Genomic DNA, 19,207 nt, shown 5'->3' on the forward strand with positions numbered 1-19,207 from the left:
AAGAACGCATCAAGGCCGCCGGTGGAGTTTGCTTGTTGAGAGCATAAGTTTTCTTCAATTGATCCCACTTAAAATTCGATTCAATAAAAATGAAATACATTTTAATAACATAAATGATAAAGAGCAAACTGTGTATCATTTCATTTGTCTACTTTCGTTTGAATTGTTAGATGAATTTTCCCTTTCAGTGAACAAAAAATATCGATAAGTGTGTAAGATAAACAAATTGGCATTGCAATGCTTTTGTTACGTTCTTATTTTTGATTTATGGAAACAGAGAAGTATACAAGATTATTGAAAATAAACTTATAATTCAACATTATGAAATAGATTCCGTTTCGTGCCGAAAATCAGTAGCGTATACAAATCGCCGCATTGTGACCATTTTTTTACATGAAAATGCTTAGAGCCAGTCTATAGTACCAAGTGAAATTTATTTTTAATTGGTCTAGAGAATCCAACATTCAAAAGCTGTTCTTCAAAATAGTTGAAGTTTCTGACACCATACTTACCCGTTAAAAAATGGATCTCCCTGCAATCGCTGTACCATTCAAGTGTAAATGGTTGACAAACGTTTTTTTTTTAATCCATTTGAACAATTCTAACATGGTCGTTTCTCAATTCACACTTGGACAAATAAAACACACATTTTTTCAAACTTATCTGTGCTAAAAGCATAATTATTTAAACATTACGTTAAAAAATGTTTGATATAAATGAAGAATGGTTGAAATTACGGGAGGATGAAAAGAAAAAATGAACATAATTTGATATGGAACACAAAAGAAAAAAAAATTCGCATGTTTGTTTGGAGGAAATATTTTGTTTTTTTAACTAATTAAATTGAAATTTACGCATTTGCGCATATATTCACTCATGTCCATTTACCAATTTCAAAGTGACAAGCACATACGCGCGCACACCGCCTCATGCTATTGATTCTACTCGGGTTCGTTGCTGAATTCTCCTGAAAATTCCATCAGTTAATTTGAGTGGGAGACGATTTTAAGTAGTGAATGTTTTGCGTGTGCGTTCATGTGCTTGTTGCGTTAAAATCTTATTCAACTTATTTACTAAGAAAACAAAATTAAAATTGTAATTTATAATAATCAAGTAGTTTCCTCTTTCATGTGTACAAAATTATTCAAGCAATTGTTGAGTGTAAGTGTAAAATCATAAAATCTATCAAATTCATAGAATATATATAATATATATATAGTTGCTTTGAATAATTTTTTTTTGTTTTGTTTTTGAAAAAAAAAAAAATATCAATCTATCTATTATCGACTATTGTTGTAACCTTTTATGTAGTATCATTCAAACTAGAAAATTATATTCAATCTTAAATATAAATGTAAATGGATGATGTAATTAATTGGCGCAAATATTTACAGTTTTTCTTTCTTAACTCTATTTTTTTTCTTCAATTGTTACTTTTTTTCTAAGCACGTTTTAATTTAAATTTTATGTTTTCTTCAATTATAGGCTTCGATAGAAAATATACGTTAAAAAATAGACTATTTACAATTGAAAATTTTATCCGTTGAGAGCGGTGATGAATCCAATGGAAATTTCTTATCGAAATGTCTGTGTTTTTGTTTTTTGTTTTTTTGCTTTCACAAATGAGCAAGTAATCAGTTTTCATTTGCAAATTGAGTCGCATAATCACTCGCGCGGTCAAAGATGTCGTCATATATCAAATTACAATTAACGATGCATCTAGTCAATTCGGTGAACTTTAAATTGTTTGTTTTAATTTTTTGTTTGTAATGACATAATGGAAGCCAAAGCATACCAACCAATCAACTGCTACTCGTATGTTTTGGCATCGATTTTAGACACAAATAAAATGCATGGCGATCAGTGAGAAGAAAATGCTTTATAAATTAACTAAATAAATAATATAAAATTCGTATTCAAAGGTAAAAAAAAAACATGTGTTTCCATTTGTAACTGGATTTTAACTGAAATTTGTTCACTGGATTATTTGTTTCCTTATGTTTCTATCGTTTTGTTCAGGTGATTATTGCTTTTCAAATGTTATATTTTACCCAAAATAACGCAAAATGTGTTGTGATATAATACTGTGATTCATTTCCATGATTTTGTTTGTCATTTGTTTTTGTTTTTTTTTTTGGTTTGTTCTAATTCTGTCTATAAATGGACAAATGTTTCGGTTGTGAACTCGCTCACCACATCATCACCATTAATCAGCAGCGCTCAATCAATCATTGGGCAATTTCTGACTCAGTGTGTCATTATGCAATTTTGGTTAAGTAGATGGTTTATTTTCAAACTGAAAGTAATATAGTTGTTCTATGTGTGACCGTCAAACTTTGAAGTGTAACATTACAGTAATGATTCTGTAATAAAATGAATTCTTTGTTTGGAACGGGCTAAAACACAATTAACTTAAAACCGACTATTTTCTATAAGATCAACTTCAGAAATAATTTTAGTAGTTGGTTTAACGCATTTTTTGCACGTCATCATATCGACACTGCACTGATTGTTGGCCTTCTATCTATAAGGCATATACCCTAATCTTCGCTGTGTGGTGGAGCTGAAGCCTTTGTTGAATCTAAAGTCGCACTTTGTGGTGGTTCCGCAGGTTCAAGGTCAAAGTCATTTTCACTTGATTCGATTTGTTCCTCCTTTGCATCATTTGGATTTGCGCATGAAGTAGGTTCACTGGTTGATGCCGATGCCGACACCGATGCCTCTTTCTTCTCCATTTCAGGCGTTGGAATTGCTATAAAAACGATTAATAAAATTTGCTTATTTTCGAAAAATCAAATTTGTTTAAATATTGAATTTATATGCTTACAATCAGTAATTTCAGCTTCATCGAAATCGCAATCGGATTTTGGCGATGAAACTGATGTTAAGCTGCTGTTGGTACTCGATGCATTCAAAGCTTCTGAGATTGATGTGGAGACTTCTACATTTAAAAATAATGAGAATGATTCAATGTTTACATTGGAAATAAAGTCGAGTCAAAACATACCATTTCCGAGCGCCGTGTCTGTCGGTGTGGTTGCATCAATCTGTGATGATATTCCATGCAAACTCTTGTAAGACTTCAATCTTTTCGAAAGGTTCTCCTGTTGCATTTCCAATAATGTTGGTGCCGGACTAAAGACTGTATCAATCGAATAAAAGCATTTTTATCGTTATTTTTTCTATTTCAAATCTCTTTGATTCAAATAAACTTTTTTTTTACCTGTTTCCTTGGTGGCATCCACAACGGACAGGCCATTTTTCGGTTTGTCTTCGGTTTGTGCGGGCCTATCAGATTCGGCTGGACTTTCAGTCCTTTCGCTACTGTCGACTTTCGGCTTTTCCGTCGTATTCGTGAGTTGTTTGCGCTTGCGATATTCATTAATGGATAGCTTTCGTTTCGGCGTAGCCGGTGGAAGATCTTTCTGTGGATTGAGTCGGGGATCAGCGCTCTGTGTACGTGACAGCACCTTTGGATTTAACGGCGTATTACTAGATGATGGTGGCGTACTGACATTGCTTGGTATAGTAGCAACCGGCGTTGATGGTTCACTTAACGTGGAATAGCTTTTCGTTAGGTAATTGCTGCTGTTCAACAGAGTTGGCGGTGGAACATTAGTATGAATTGAAAACATAGGTGAGGCATTGTATGCCGTATTGAAACCAGGTGGCCGATTGGGATTTTCCAAATAATGATACAGTGGGTTCGAAGTCGACATATTTGGAGCGAGTTGAGAATTCACGGTTGGAAAACTGGCTGGTGGTGGTGGTGTTTGATATATTTGTGCGGTTGGAATCGACTGATTTGGTTCAATTCGATGTGCACTGTTCAAAGCATATGACGAATAAGTGTGCGTTGTCGCTGTGGGTGGCTGATTTGTGGTAGTTGGATTTGGTGGTGGAACTAAGGCCGAATGATAGGAACTGTATGAAGATTCATCATCGTTCTGAACTTTAGCGGGTAGTTCACGTTTATACTCATTTTCATCAACACTGAATTTACGACTTTTCACTATATTCTCGCTACCAGATGATGATGACGATAGCAAGGACTCTTTTGAGCAAACATTACTGTTGGATATTTCATCTAGTGACGTTGGTGTTGTAGCTCGAGATGCACGCTTCTTATTCCGTGATTGCAGGATCATCAGATTTTCACTGTGGAATGAATGCAACTTTTGTTGAATATCTTCGATTTCATTCTTGGGCAGCACTTCGGGTATTATCGAATCAGAATGTTTGCCCAAGTCTTTTTGTTCTGGTTTGCTGTCTTCGATATTGAAATCTTCACTATTCACCTCCACTTTGGCTTCATCTGGGCTGGGTGGCATCTGAGCGTCATCTTGAGATTTGGAGTCCTCACTAATTGATTCGTGCTTAAAACTTTCAGTTTCCATCGATTTGTCTTGACTATCGTCAACTTCAGTTTTGATTTCTAATCTTTCACACATTGCCTCGTCCTCATCAGACTCAATGGGCTCAAATTTATCAATATCCGCCAGTGTTGCATTATTTTCACTTACTTCCGGCTTAGATTCCTGTTCGATGTCCACTTCATTTCCAGTTTCAGTTTCAGCTTCAGCTTCAGCTTCAGCTTCAGCTTCAGCTTCAGCTTCAATTTCATTCTTGACCACTTTTTTATCTTGTTCGGATTCAACTTTAACGTCCGTTTCATTCCACGTCTTTGTTTCATCATCTTGAAACACCTTTTCAGTATCCCCTTTAAGCACTTTCTCAGTCTCTCTCTCGGATGTTTCTATGAATTCACAATTAATTATGCATTTGAGTTTTTTTTTCATTTGAAATTGGAAATGGAAAAAATGATTCCGTTAAAATTTTGTCCAGTTCAGCTAGACTCAGTGAATGAAAACTTATGGAAATTAGACTTGTCTTGAAAATTACAAGTCACTTTTAGTATGAAATATTAAAATAGGGATTAATAAAATCTTAATGATTATTACCTAGATCTTCTGAGTTCAAGTCGGAGCATTGACGAACAACCCGCCGCTTTTTCAATGGTGCCATAAACCCATTTGGCGGCGAAGATGTGGCTGAGCTGGCTAAAAGTTCATCCGAACACTCTTCCGAAATGGCTGAAAAATGATATTTGATGTAGATAAATTCAAAACTTGTCCCTTCGAATTGTTGAGTTTTTATTTGTTTGTTTGTATAAATTTACCTTGACGAAGCCAGCGCTTCTTAACAGAACTGCCCATCTGCAGCGGTGGCGTTGGCAAAGGCGTTGGTACTGTCATAGCATCGGATGATGTACAAATTGGGGATCCACTCCATTTTGAACATTCGTCATCGTCTATGTGTTCACCAGACGTCAAATGAATGAATTCTTCGATTTTTTGTGCAGCGAAACTCATATTTCTTGGTGGTACATCGTGCGAATAGCTATTAATGTTTGAGTCACCATGCGTGAAGTTGTCCATCGATGTTGATGGCGATAACAATTGTTCTCTATCATTGTGTGATGAAAAAGATGTTGTGCCGTCACTCTGGTGTAACCATTCGTTCATGATGGTTTTTTTAGTTTTCGTTTTCGTTGGCAGCTTGAAATCGTTGTCTAACGGTCCGACAGCTGCTTCGATTAGCAAACATGCAGAGCTTACGGCGAAAGGTGGCGTGTTCGATGATGTTTTGTTAGTTGCATTGTACCGTTCAGGTGATGAAAAACAATTGCTTTTGTCCGATGTTAGCCCATAGTTTGACAGCGATAAAAGCAGCCCAGCTGCCATATTATCACCTTTATCACGGTGTTCGTTTGGTGTCCTCGGATGCCGATCCAAATCGTGCAAGCGCGTTGGAGACAGCATCGGTGTGCTGGATTCATCCGACGTATTACCGTCATCCGAATTGTGCGAATCGAAGCGATTGCGTCTTCGTTTCTGACCACTCGATTGACTGTATGATTTTCCACGTTTCCTCCTACGCTTACCCGTCTGGCTGTTGGATTTCTTCAATTTATCATCATCTTTTCCAAATGAAGAGCTACTCCGTTTTTTGTTTGATGAGCTGCTACCACTAGTTAGTGCAGTTGAGCCCGCTTTTTTCTGTTCATTTTTCCGTTGTTCAGTCTTTTCCATTTTTTCAAATGCTCGTACGATTGCCTCCATTTTTCGCTCTTCGCGCGTGAGTTTCTTACTTTCAACTGTCTTTTTCGATTCTTTATCGCTTTTCGAACCCGATGCTACGTGCGAAAATTCATCACCAGTATCTTCCGATAAGCTACATGTCGACTTTCTTGCAGCCTTCTTGTGACCCGATTTACTCAATGGTGATTTTATACTTGACGCTGATATCGGCGTTGTGGGTGGAGATTTCATTGAACGGTTTTGAGCTCCATCGATTTTGCTTTCATTTTTAGATGGTGATGATGGTGTTGATGAGTCAGCATTAGGTTCTTTTCCTTTTGAATCAGATACTAATGGTTTCCCTGATGAGGATGATTGATCTAGTTTCTCATCAGGTACGGTCGATAACCCATCGATCGAATTATTATTATTCTTCCGATGTGGTTTGTCATGGGTTTTATCAGCAGATTGCTCTTTTTGTACCTTTTCTTGTGATGGATGCGATTTTATTGATGCATTTTCACTGGATTTTATTTTCTCCGCATCGTCTGTGCTCGATCTCGATGTAGTTGGAGATAGCATGCCAGCATTACTACCGATAGCAGGTGAAATGTGTGATGCTGCTGTATTATGAAAATGATATTTCATCATTGATTAGAATCATTCAATAAAACTGATAAATTTTTCCTCTTTTAAATCAAATAACATTTCTTACCTTCTGGTTGATTCCGATTTCCTTTATCGAGTTTGCTCTTTTTCCGTAGTTGAGAGAATTTGTCCTTAACGTGGCCGTTGGGTTTTTTCGATTTCTTCGATGACGTTGGCGTGCTAGACTGTGGAGCAGTTTGACTCGTACTATTAGCTCCAAACATACAATCTTTGATTAAGCCACAACCACAAATCGAAGACGTTGGCGCGCTGATCTCGCCACGTTCCAGTGACTCCAAATCATGGGGTTCGTGTTTGATTGTTATCTCAGTGCTTGAGCGGATTGTATTTAGCGATACAATGTATAGATGTGGAGTTCCCTTCTCAATGCTGTGAACAATTTCTGCATTTGGCCGACACGATCGCCGAACAAATCGTGCTTCATTTCCATAAGTCCTCGTGTCAACGCATATCTCGGGGCCATCGTTTGGCAATCGATAGAAGAACAAGAATGGGCCAGGATGTATTTTTGAAAAGTTTCGCGTTCCATTCGCTGATGTTGGCGAAGTTGGTTGCTGTGGTTTGAACTGGCTGCTCAGCATATATTTTCCACGTATTTCTATCACAGGATTATTTGGGGCTATTTCACGAGTACTAATCAAGATCTTTCCCCCAGCGTGTGGCACTGTTGTGCACTTGTTATCTAACGAACCGATATTTTTCAGCATTGGCACAACCGATGTAGACGATACCACTTGCTTGGTGATGGAATGCAAGCGTGCACGTAGCTCGGGCGAATAATGATTTGTCATTGCTGCCTCGTAGTTTTCGATCCATTGTCGCAAATTTGTGGATTGCTTATCACTATCCGCAGATGATGCGCTCGGCTTCACTGGTGTCGTCGTATTTGAACTGGATCCTGAATGTGACTTTCTCTTTGACAGCGATTTTTTCGATTCTCGACGCTTACTACCACCACGACTAGAATCACTACGCTTACGCTTACTATTCGGTGTACCGAATAAGTCACCTTTGCGACTTTTCATCGACAACGTTCCTTTCTTCTTATTGGCAACAATCGTTGAAAATGCATTCAATTGCGAGCGATCGCCTGAGTTTGTGGCTTGTAAAACATTTGAATCCAATGGGAAACCAGACACTTGATTTGATTGTTTCATCATCAAAAAGTTCTGTTGCTCCTTGCGTTTCATTAGTTGCAATGTCCGTGCACGGTTTTGATCGATCGTTCTCGGCTGGCATAATTCACATTTATATTCCTCCGGGATGTTCTGTCGATCGATTCCCATACAGTCGACATGTTGCCAAACGCTGAAAACGAAATAAATCGTACACCATTGTAGAAATATGTTCCTAATTAAAAAGCATTAAATACGAGAACAAAACTCCAAGCAAACTTACGAGCATTTATCACAGCATATCATGTAACCGTCATCATGCGTCAGTTCGCATATGCATCGTGTTACAGAGTCATCTTCATTGCCAGCTTCGGGTGCCGTTTCAGTTTCCTCTCCTGGATCAATATCCGATTTATTCCTCGATCCATTGCTGATGGCCGAATTTGCGTCATCGTCTTTATCTGGAAAAAAATTTAAATTTACCATTTCCATTCTGATTGCATGTACGACTCATTCAACTTACTCATCATATCATTATATCCGAACGGATATCCGGGTATTAGATTTGTTGTATTCGTTTGTTGATGGTATTTGTTGGCGAGTGTATTCGGAGAGGTTGTTTGACTTGGCATAGGAACACTGTTTCCGGCCGCAATGTTTTCTGCCGCATGGATCGTTGTACTTTGCTTATATTTAGTTGACGGTGAGGAGAGCAAACTTGATGGGGATGGCTCTGATTGATTATTAGGCGTTGAATTTGTAACGGGCGCTCCAGTCGAATGTGTGGTGCTCTTGCTCGGAGCAAAGGATGCGCTTGTGGTCGTCAATTGTGTTTGTTTATCAACCTAAAATGAATGAAACGTAAATTGTCTTAAATCGAAGTCTCACGATAATAAAACGCCAAACGATGAAACAATTCAACTCACCGGCCACTGAACGTATGTGTGATCCTGCAATAATGCATGTAATGCTTGCATTCTGGAATCCATCGAGCTATCGATGGGCTTTGGTCTCACTTCTTCTCCAATGATATCGTCATCTAAATCATTTGTATTTGAATAGCTCTCGTCACCTCTGGCTGACACCAAAGGTATATTGTCCACAAATGTTGATGTTGTTGACTGAATGTCTGAGGTGCTGTAAATCAAAATACATCAAGTGTTAATTACATATTCAAGAGAAAAAAAAAGAGAAGAAAATCATCATTGGATGTTGTCTAACCCAACTAAAATACTTACTTGACGCGAAAGTACTCGGGTCCGCTCTTGTTTGCATATTCAGTGTAGTTCCGAGACGTCTGAGCTGCTTTGAAGGGTGCTGGTTGTATCGCACGATGTGAGACGGACTGTGTGACTCGATGCGAAGGGGTTGGTTGTACATTTCGATTGGGTGTAATACTTGCAGCGGTATTGCTGTTTGCACTGTTGTTGGAATGGAACACGACTTTTTGTGACAAACTCTGCAGAATGCGTGCCGACATTTCCTCACTCATATGGGTCCCATTCACCATAATAACATCGTCCACGGAGCCTGGAATCGTTGAAGATTTCACATTCACATCCGAAGAACTTTGGAATTCATGAATGCCAATGTCCACCCCATTCCTATGGCGGCTATAAGGGCCAACGTTAAAATATTAATCATTTATACAATTAAATCAACAAAAATTTTGATCGGTCGTTTGACATCTGAATTTAATGAAATACGTACAATTGATTCCATTCGGAATTCTTTTTTGTAGATTGATGGCTACTACTTTCCGGATTGACATTCATTGGGTGATTTATCACCGTGACTGATTTATTCACCGTTGATGTTGGTCGTGCTTCCGTTGGTTGAATCGTTCGATATGTTGTAACTCGTTGATCGCCGGCCTGCAAGTTTTCATTCGATCGATACTGTACGGTTGATATACAGGGCGTTTGGCTTATGTTCGAGATGCTTGGATTCGTTTGCGCCATGTATTTAGTAATGGGTGTACCCTTAGATGTAGCCAGCTTTTGTCCAATAACATTTGGCTGAACGCACATATTGCTCATGGACATTATTGTACGTGGAGCTGAGTGTTGCACTATTTTGGTATTTGCATTGATGGTGTTGTTGTTATTGTTATTATTATTCCTGAAAGATATTTAACAACCTATCATAAGAAGCTATTCTCCGATGGAATTTCACCGCGAATCATTTTGTTTGTTTTTTAAACAAATTTTTTTGGTTTTGTCAAAGTATTTGAGAGTGTGTTGTTTGCAAAAATTACCTGCTGTGAGTGGAAATATTGCTATGAACAACGGAAAGTTGTGACTTTTGTTGAGGCTGTTGATGTAGAGCTTTGGAGTTCTGTACACCATATGTGGTCTTCGTTTGATTCTTTTGCTGCAAGGCATTCGGATTCGTTATCGCACTAATTGCCGTGCTAGTTATTGTTTTAACGGCGGTTGTGTTTCCATGTTTGATTGTTCCACTGGTAATTCCTCCACCAGCACCGCCACCACCACCGATCACCGTTTGATTTACCAATTTAATGGCTTGTTGATTTGCTTTTGTACTTTTAACATTATTCACATTTAAACTATTCGTTTTATTGATAGCAATTGAGTTCGGCTTTTGTATTTGGATTACGTTGGACATCTGATTTGTTTGATGCTGTGCAATGGGCGTCGATGTTCGTGTAATTGTTGCTGGCTAAATTATCCCGGAAAAGAAAGAAAATGAGAATACATTGAACACCAATGTTTGATTGCCTGTCTGCACAGTGCACACCGGCAACAAAACCTACCTCAATTTTATTTTGAATTCGACTTGTCGACACAAGAATATTTCGTGGTATTACTTTTTGTACTATTGCACTGGCGTTATTCAAATGCTTGGTAATTATGTGTTGCTGCTGAACCGGTTGCTGTTGCCCCGAAACAATATGTGCTTGTTGATCCATTTGTGTAATTGTTGGAGACTTGAACTGCAAAGATAGAAAAATCAAATTAACTCCATCAGTGTCAATGGATTCAAACGAACTTGTGTCAGCCGCTTTGTCCCGAATCTTACCAGTTTGTTTTGTAGCTGAGATTTCGTTGATATATTTACATAATTTCCACTCGTAATCGACGACCGACTCACCATGGGCCCACCCGATTGCTGCACATGCTTACTATTCACAAAATTGATGGTTTGTGCCTGCGGTTGATCAGCCTTTGACACCAGTGTCACATTGCTGATTACGTGAACCTTTGAGTTTGGATGCTGGCCAATCGTCGATTGTTTCAGCATTGGGGCCGTTGAGCTTGGCATCGGTATTAGATAGTTTACATTACCAGCTCGAACAATATTGTCGCCACTCAAATAATCTTCGTTGAGGATCACCTGTTGAGCTCGGATGGGCTGGTGTTGCGTTTGGTGGACATGTTGTGACGACTGAATCAAATTACTTGCATCGACTGAGCCACTTTTATCTACAACAACAATACTCGACGATGGCGAAGTCATTTCAATCAATTTTGCCCAATGATTTTTCTATATCGTTTAGATTATTTTTTTTTACGTTTCTCCTTCCCGCTGATTTGTTTGTTTAGCGTATCAGCTGTTTAAATTTAACAAAGATTTCTCAATCTTTCTACCTTTTCACTCAAATCATATATTTACATGTGTGTGTGTTTGTGTCTAGCTTTAGACAACTATCTGTCTCTGTATAAATTAGTTTCACTGTGTGTTTTGCAGCTTCTTCGCCACTTTATAAAATTTGTTTACGTGATAAATTGTAATTCTTACACCGAATGGTTATTTGAGCCAATTTTGTTTGCGCATATTCACAATAAAAAAGAACTCAATTTTTTTAAATCTCAATTGTCAATATGTGTATAGAATATTGCATTAATACCAAACCACTTTCACATACAATTATTTAATTTTTTTGTTTTCAAATTATTTAAATTACTCTTTTATAACGGCCAAATTTTCGACAAATTATTCCGTACTTTTGTTGTTTTATTTCATTTATTTGATGATAGAACGTATCATCGTTCTCCTTCTCTAACTTCTTGCCTGGTATCTTTTCTTCTTCCTCTGCTTCGGTTTTAAACTAAGTAACGCATAAATTTTTATCTATGAATTTAATAGAGAAAAAAGTGCCTCCTACATCGCGGAGGTATGTGTGGTCGATTCTCCTGTCGGTTTCAGCATTGGCCATGACATACATAAACATTACGTTTCCGTAAAGAAATCCTTTTTGTTTGCGTGTGATTACTGTGATTAGCAATGCTTGGACTTGTCACGTCCCTGTCAATTGAATTGTTGTCCTTTTTTTTCCTTCGTTTAGATGTGATCGTAATCAATACAAAGATGAGAATTTGACAAAAGCCCCTAGAAAAGACACAGATATAAATTTCAATTTTAGTGTCATATTTTAGAAAGATAAAAATTGAATGTGGCGATCTTGTGGTATTTGCTTGCAAATGATAAGCGGTAATTTTCATGACAAAGTTCTTTGCTTTTAATTCTGTTGATATTCGTCGGTTTTTCTCGCTTCTTCGCGACATTGAGCACCTTAAGTTCTATAGCTTTGCCAAAGTCACCAACCCGCAATCTCATACCAGTTGCAAGAAAAACCATGACAATACCGTCAAGAATCAACATATTCTCCTTTAATAATTTTCAAGTCAGAAGAAACTTGCTCTCCTCTTTCATAAGTCGTTCAAACATAAAATACTCCCAATCTCATCCAAAAATTATAGGCTAAATTGAAAGCTCATTCTTTAGAGAATTTGAAGTTTATTTCAAATTCGAATGGCAATTGTAAATGGTGAGAATATATTCTAGCAATAAGAAAGACTATTATTTTTAGATTTTTTTATAAACAGATTCACCTTCTTTTTGTTCAAAGTAGTGTCAAAGCAAGCAATTAACAAAATGTACCGTAAATTGGCAAACCATTTTTAGATGCTACATTTTAAACGAAAAAAAAGCATCTTAAATAAAGTTTTGTGATATCATAAACTGCTTGCACATATAGCCAATCATTGTGCTGAAATTAACGCTACACACTAGGCATATTGAATGCGTGAATATAAAAAAATAGACAAACTTTGAGCAGACACACAAGTATATTGCATTTTAAATGAACAATATACATAGACATAGTTTGCATTCAGGTCAATAACCCATGCACATCAAACGTAAAACGCAACAGCTATAACTAAATACGAAAATATCAAATAGGTGTATTGCATGCTGACCAAAGAGAAAGAAAATATCATGAATTTAGTTGTGAGTTTGGCATTTAATTTTGAACTGCTTAGGAAATAGATAAATTGACTGACGAAATATTGATTCATGATGTGAATTAAGTCCGCTAGCGAATCTCTAAATTCATTCAAAACTGCTGTACTCTCTGATATCATTCTCACATTTCGTAGATCATAATTAACTCAAAATTATCGCATTTTCTTGGATTAGAAATTCTAATTAAGAAAGTGTTCATTTCACATTTAGATTTCATTCGGTTAGAATGAATGTTTCACGTCTCTTTCCAGCAAACATTTTACAATGTTTACACTAATTTATTCGCATCAAATCAAATGCAAATTTCAATGGTGATACCAACGTTTCTACGGATACTAAGTCCACTAACATTAGATTGTAGTGTCTCTTTTATACAGCTATTCAACTTTTAAACATACAATGAACAAAACCAAAGAAAAAAAAAACATTCAGATTTTTTTTTTATTTCATCGATGACATTATTTAACCTTATCAAATATAAGGTTTTTGGAGTTTCATTTATTCGTTTAGTATGAATTGATGAAAAAGAATGAGCAGGTAAAAAAAAGAAGCTAGTATGGGGCAACAAAGATGGTTTGATTTGTTATTTGGTGAGAAATAATGTAATGCGCATTTGCGTGCAAGGGCTGCCAACTTATAAAAACTTGAAAAATGACTGTACAGCAGCGAGACGAGCTAAATAAGTGAAACCACATTAAAAGTGTAGAAACACTCACAATTACATTGCGGGAGCGAGGCGAAAATGTTCTCTGATAGACAGAGAGAAAAATCAAATTGAACAAGCTACGAAAAAATCGCATAGTAAAATAAATGAAAATTGTGATGAGCGCTTGGGAAGTCTGCAATGGAATGAAAAAAAAAAAAAAATAGAGAGCCATAACGGAAATATAATAACAACCCGAGAGTTGGGCCAGTTGATAGATCGATTGCCGTATACACTGTGGTGAACGAGAGTGTACAGTTGCAGTGGTATCAACTCGAATTGAAATCACATGAAGTGAATGTAATCAATATATACACATGGATATATGTGCAAAGCACATGCGGTAGGCAGCAATAATGCTAAAATGATGCCGTGAAGGTATGCACCAAAAGCAAAATAATAAAACGAGACGGCGAATTGACTGCGAACCAAAACAATCTAGCGACAGAAGAAGACAGCATGCTATAGCTCGAAAACAGTCACATACACATGCAACCATTTCATTTCTGGAAACATGGAATTATTGCTGTTGGTAGTAGTAATAGTGGTACTGAAATGGGTAAAACAAAGATGGCCGCAATTTTCGCTCGTTTATAAAAAAAAGCATTGTGATTGTAGAGGGAGCTAAAATACATTCTCTTCCTTTAGATGTTTTTGTCGTCACAATTATTCGAAATAATATTTCATTTGCCAAAGGAAATTCTAATTTAGCATTTCAATAATACAATGAGTCCATCTAGAGTCAGTAGAATTTCAATATATAAAATAATATTTTTGACATTTTATTTTCATCATTTCAAATCTCGTCAAGAAATTTAAAAAAAAGATGCTGAAGAAAAAAGAGAAGCGAGTTCAATTTTGTTAGGTTTTTGTTTGCAGTCTGTACGATGTAGTCGTTTAGGTGTGTCTATTATTGTTGTATTTTAGTATTGTATTGGTTAGTTTCTACATATGTGTTTACATTATTCGGTATATTTCCATGCTGCTTGCTTACAACAACAACAAAAACAACTAGCATCGTTTTGAACGACACAATATATTTGTCTTGCAACTATCCAATTGTGAAGAATAGTATGATTGCAATAGAAACCAGACATTTGGTGTTTTTTTCTCACAATATACCGAAATTTCCATACATAGACACACTTAACGCAGGACACAAAATTGGAAACAGAATAGTAGGCGCATCTAAAGCGAATTCATATCAAATGTGATTCAGTTAAATGAGCTAAATAAGGAAATAATTTAGAATGTTGTTGTAATGCGCGAAACATATGCAAACACCACAAACTGTTTTTCATCGTGTTGATTTTGAAATATTGGACAAATCCAGTCGACGAGAACAGAACGATTTTGGCAGAACGAAGCGAAATAAATTGCAGAATATATGGAGTTTTTTTTTCTCGTGAATTTTGTTGTTAAATGGCACCATGTCAATTATGTTGTATATGGCATTTTGGAAGAATCCCATCCCAGCAAGACAATTCCAGTATTTTCATTGCGCATTAGATAACGCAAAAAGCTAACAATTGTCATTCATTTCCTAAATGTAATTCTTATTTTATACACTATCCCTTTAGTTTTCTTTCATTTAGTTGAATACTTGCGTCGTTCGCTAAGGTAGCTTCTATAGGTGAATGACAAAAATATTTTTCTTACTGCATTCACAACAACATAAATACATACATATGTATGGTGTATATTTATGTGTGTTCAAAAGTTTGATACACGCTTATACAACAACCCAAACACATGTAAACTACAATATCATCAAAAAATAAAAAAATGCATTTAAAGCTATTCAGTGATTCCGTCTGTTTTTAACATTCGGTTGTTCTTTTCCTTCATTTCATTCTTACTGGCGTTTTCTTATTTGTGTCGTTAAAATGTGTGCACACATAAAAAAAACACACACACACAGCGCATACATGTTACACAGCCAAGCGAATTTAGAAGAAGACGGTGTTATGTGGCTATGGATAAAACGACACAAAATGCACAATTTTTACTGTTTTGTTTTTTTTTGCTTATTTTCTTTGTCTCTTCTTTCTCGTCAATTCGATTTTTATTCAGTGAAGATTCGGTGAGAAAGAATGCATATTTTCTGTTGGAGCAACAACTAGTTGGGATTGTTTTAATGTGAAAACTGGAAAGACACAGATAGATCACTTCATCAAGAATCTTTTGAATCTAAAGTGGAACAGCGTGAACTCCCCCCCCCCCAAAGGTATAAAACACTACAAACGAAACGAAAATAAAAATCGGAAAAGTGTGATTCATTGTTTCATTGCACAAATCAATTCATTATCATTGCAATTTACCCATAAACAATTCAGTAAGCTGATTCTTTTCCACATATATAAGAGACTGATATATTAGACCCTCTCAATCTCACCTTCCATAACAGAACCGATTTGAGGCTCGACATTCTTGAATCTATGCGATGAAAATAATAATATACCATTATAATATGTAGTTTAATATTAGCCCTAGGCAATTTTTGATGCTCTATGTCATTTGCTTTCTTCTTCTTCTACTGCTCTCGGTTCCATGCATATTTATTGAAGCAACAAAGGAAATTACTATGTGCTTGATTTGACTTTCATTTATGGTCTAATACAGCAAACGCGCGCGCAGAATTGAAAGAAAAAAAAAACAAAAATTTATTTATATTATATGGTTTGGCTAGGAGACGTACTGTCGTTGTAACAAAGTTTTAACCAACGCCATTATACATTTGTGAATGATACTGAAGCTATTATTTATTCTGTTTTTGCTCCAATCAATTGCTGAGCTAAACTTTGAATATCCCCGATACTCACTCAAACAATTTTGATTATGTAAAATAATTGTCAAGTATCTTATAAAATGACTTAAAAAGAAAAGAGTGTGAAAAAATAGTGGGGAAAATTTGCATGTTTATTTTCTATGTCTTAATAGACGCCCACGTCATTTTCCGTCGAAAATTGTGTCTTCGATGTGAAAATAAACCATTTTCTAACTCTCTCTCTTTTTCTAGATGTGTCCCAAAATATTGATTTAATCAATTAAAAATGAAGATCGCGTTTGGGTTGGTTCAAAAAAAAAATGTCTTCAAATCAAAGATAAACAGAAAACGAAAAAAAAAATCAAAATATTGATGTTTTTGTGATTGGCGTCATAAACATCAAACAAAGAGAGCATAAGAAAGAGGGACAAAAACAGCAAGGCAGTATGTAAAAGAAGGGCAACAAAAATTCAGTCATATGAAGTAATATTGTGTTTATAATGTTTATAAAACCAGCTTTCAAATTACATGCTATGGCTTTGCTTGTTGTTTTCGTTTTGTAACCGATATTTTATAAATATTTCTCTTGTGTTTTGCCTTTTGATTGGATGCGAATCGTGTTTTTAAAAATGAAAACAAATTTATTGGCGCAGAAGATTGTATATATATGGGGATAAATATACAAAATTTCAACAGGAAATCTTGTCCACCAAGAAAATCGATGAAGAAAAATATTTCAGTGGCAAAATATTTCATTTTTCGAACAAAATCGAATGGAAACGTTTATGTCTTGATTTTTTACATATGACAAAAAAGAAATATGTCTCTCAGTTTGTTGTATGTGTATTGGTTGGCGAGCATAGCGTTAAACACACACTCTCTCTACTGTGTGAATAACACACAATCGATGAACAAAACGATTTATCTGCGTTGTGTATGCGTGTGCGTGTGCGTTCAACTTCATGAATCAAATTTATGTGCAATATATGTAGGTAAAAAAAAGAACTGAACGAAATTGAATCTAAACTAAAAGAGCTAAGCCATTTTCCTTTTCGATTTTCATAGCACTTAATTTGTCTTGATGATAAATCTAAATTCGTATTCTCTTTTCAACAAAATATTTGGTATTTTTCTCGAGTTCTAGACATTCTTTTGTCGTCAGTGTGTCGAACTGAAGCGTTCACTTGTATGCATTTTGTGTGTGTTTTGCGCGACCAAAAATAAATTTTCCACCAACTTAACGCTTTTGGAGTGGATGTTTTCTTTTATTTTTGGAACAATTCTTTAGCGAACTCTTGATTCTTTGTCATATAAATTCATCAATACCAATTAAAAACAAATCACCACAAATTCCCACTAAGCACAAAATAATTTTTTCTATGTGTAAACACTCACTTGCAGACTTTTGTTTAATAAATGTAAAATGAGTTGATTTCCCATTTATTGTTCAGCACAGACAAACGAATTCGTTTTTTTTTTAATTTTTATTTTCACTGGAGAACATCAATATCAGATCGTTTAGCTTTATTCTGTGCTGTATAGCATTTACACTTTCTCACTAATTCAACCAGAAGAAAAAAGAATACAAATTTTGTATTAATTCTTCTCTTTTTTCTTTCCTCCGCAGCTACTGCTATTGGTGCTTCACATCGAAAATAAATCTAAATAACACTGCACTTTTCATAAACAACTGCAAAAATGGGTTGTTCGATCAGAAAAACGTGAACAAATCGTTCACATTGAATTTACACAGCAAAATGCAGAACAGCTTTTGAATAAATATAGTCTTAATTTGCGTTATAAAAAATATACACATCGGACTTGAAAATATTTCACGTCTTACTTTGCGGCCATTTTAATAAAAACAAGGTTTTTGGTTCTTTGCTCTGTGTGTGTATGCGTATGCTGTATGTTGTGGTGTAGTGGAGAGCGTATACATATACGCACACGGCTATTGTTGTATTGATCGTTTCCGTTTTCATACCAACTATTTTGCCCCATTTTTTACTCTGTTTTTAGCTCCTATTTTTGCTTCGCTTCATCACCATTTCGCCGCAGCATTCATTTCGCCCAAAATGCGTGAAGTTTCGGGCTAACCATACTTAACAACCTGATTTTATACTCAAACTGACATTAAATACTTTGATAGCAACGACGAATTTGGCGAGCAGTCAAAACATATTAATACCAATGCATTTCATTATTTGTTTTATTACACACAGATTCGCTTGAAGAGATCTAACCATGCGAGATTCACCTATGCGGTTTTTTTTACTCTTATGAAAATATACAATACCTATTTCAAACAACTCGCGTCTTTTCCAAAATTGTAACCATTTCACAGATATTCATGGTTTATACTTTACCTTGTTAAATGCCCAATGCATTTGATAAAACAGCCTATCTAAAAAAAAAAGTTTCAAGTTAAAATTCGCTTCGTTGGCTTTTAATGTGATAGGTAAAGAGACCATTGTCGCCAGCAAATTCTTTGAATGCTAAAAATACCGAAAATAAGAAGAAATTTTCGTCGAGAACGAATTCAGTTCCTCTTGCAGCATGGCTTTGCATTCAATCACAACCTACATCGAACTACTGTGCTGAA

General features: G+C 35.9%; 2 protein-coding genes across 3 annotated transcripts in view; one reads left to right on the plus strand and one right to left on the minus strand.

The window, feature by feature from the left end:
• LOC129575107 (60S ribosomal protein L27a-like) overlaps window positions 1-407 on the plus strand; it is a 1,233-nt gene extending 826 nt beyond the window's left edge. The window contains exon 4 of the mRNA XM_055458034.1: window positions 331-407. Within this exon, the coding sequence (XP_055314009.1) occupies window positions 331-407 (77 nt within the window). The remainder of the gene's footprint in view (window positions 1-330) is intronic.
• A 1,453-nt stretch (window positions 408-1,860) lies between these two features.
• LOC129575124 (uncharacterized) lies at window positions 1,861-18,640 on the minus strand. 2 transcript variants are annotated; one of them, XM_055458055.1, is made up of 16 exons: window positions 18,001-18,640; window positions 10,907-12,217; window positions 10,641-10,820; window positions 10,122-10,546; window positions 9,575-9,985; window positions 9,103-9,477; window positions 8,791-9,001; window positions 8,388-8,709; window positions 8,148-8,325; window positions 6,796-8,057; window positions 5,180-6,703; window positions 4,962-5,093; window positions 3,224-4,756; window positions 3,008-3,142; window positions 2,828-2,941; window positions 1,861-2,752 (listed from the first exon to the last, which is right to left on the minus strand). In XM_055458055.1, the coding sequence occupies exons 2-16, from the start codon at window positions 11,342-11,344 to the stop codon at window positions 2,541-2,543; spliced, it is 7,452 nt and encodes a 2,483-aa protein (XP_055314030.1). In that variant the 5' UTR covers window positions 11,345-12,217; window positions 18,001-18,640; the 3' UTR covers window positions 1,861-2,540. The 2 variants fall into 2 exon arrangements, with proteins under 2 accessions (XP_055314030.1, XP_055314031.1); XM_055458056.1 differs by having other exon boundaries at window positions 5,180-6,700; window positions 18,001-18,616.
• Between the last annotated feature and the right edge of the window lie 567 nt (window positions 18,641-19,207).

The sequence above is a fragment of the Sitodiplosis mosellana genome, unplaced genomic scaffold (genome assembly GCF_009176505.1).
Source record: "Sitodiplosis mosellana isolate CC-2019 unplaced genomic scaffold, AAFC_SMos_1.0 Smas_scaffold_6166, whole genome shotgun sequence".
In the NCBI taxonomy this organism is placed as follows: domain Eukaryota; kingdom Metazoa; phylum Arthropoda; class Insecta; order Diptera; family Cecidomyiidae; genus Sitodiplosis; species Sitodiplosis mosellana.

Excerpts from the sequence above, each read along its gene's own strand:
- LOC129575124 (XM_055458055.1), bottom strand. The coding sequence starts at position 11,344 with ATGACTTCGCCATCGTCGAGTATTGTTGTTGTAGATAAAAGTGGCTCA. Across the intron at positions 9,986-10,121 it reads AATATTTCCACTCACAGCAG|GAATAATAATAACAATAACA; the intron begins GTAATTTTTGCA and ends AATATCTTTCAG. Across the intron at positions 9,002-9,102 it reads CCCGAGTACTTTCGCGTCAA|CACCTCAGACATTCAGTCAA; the intron begins GTAAGTATTTTA and ends TTTGATTTACAG.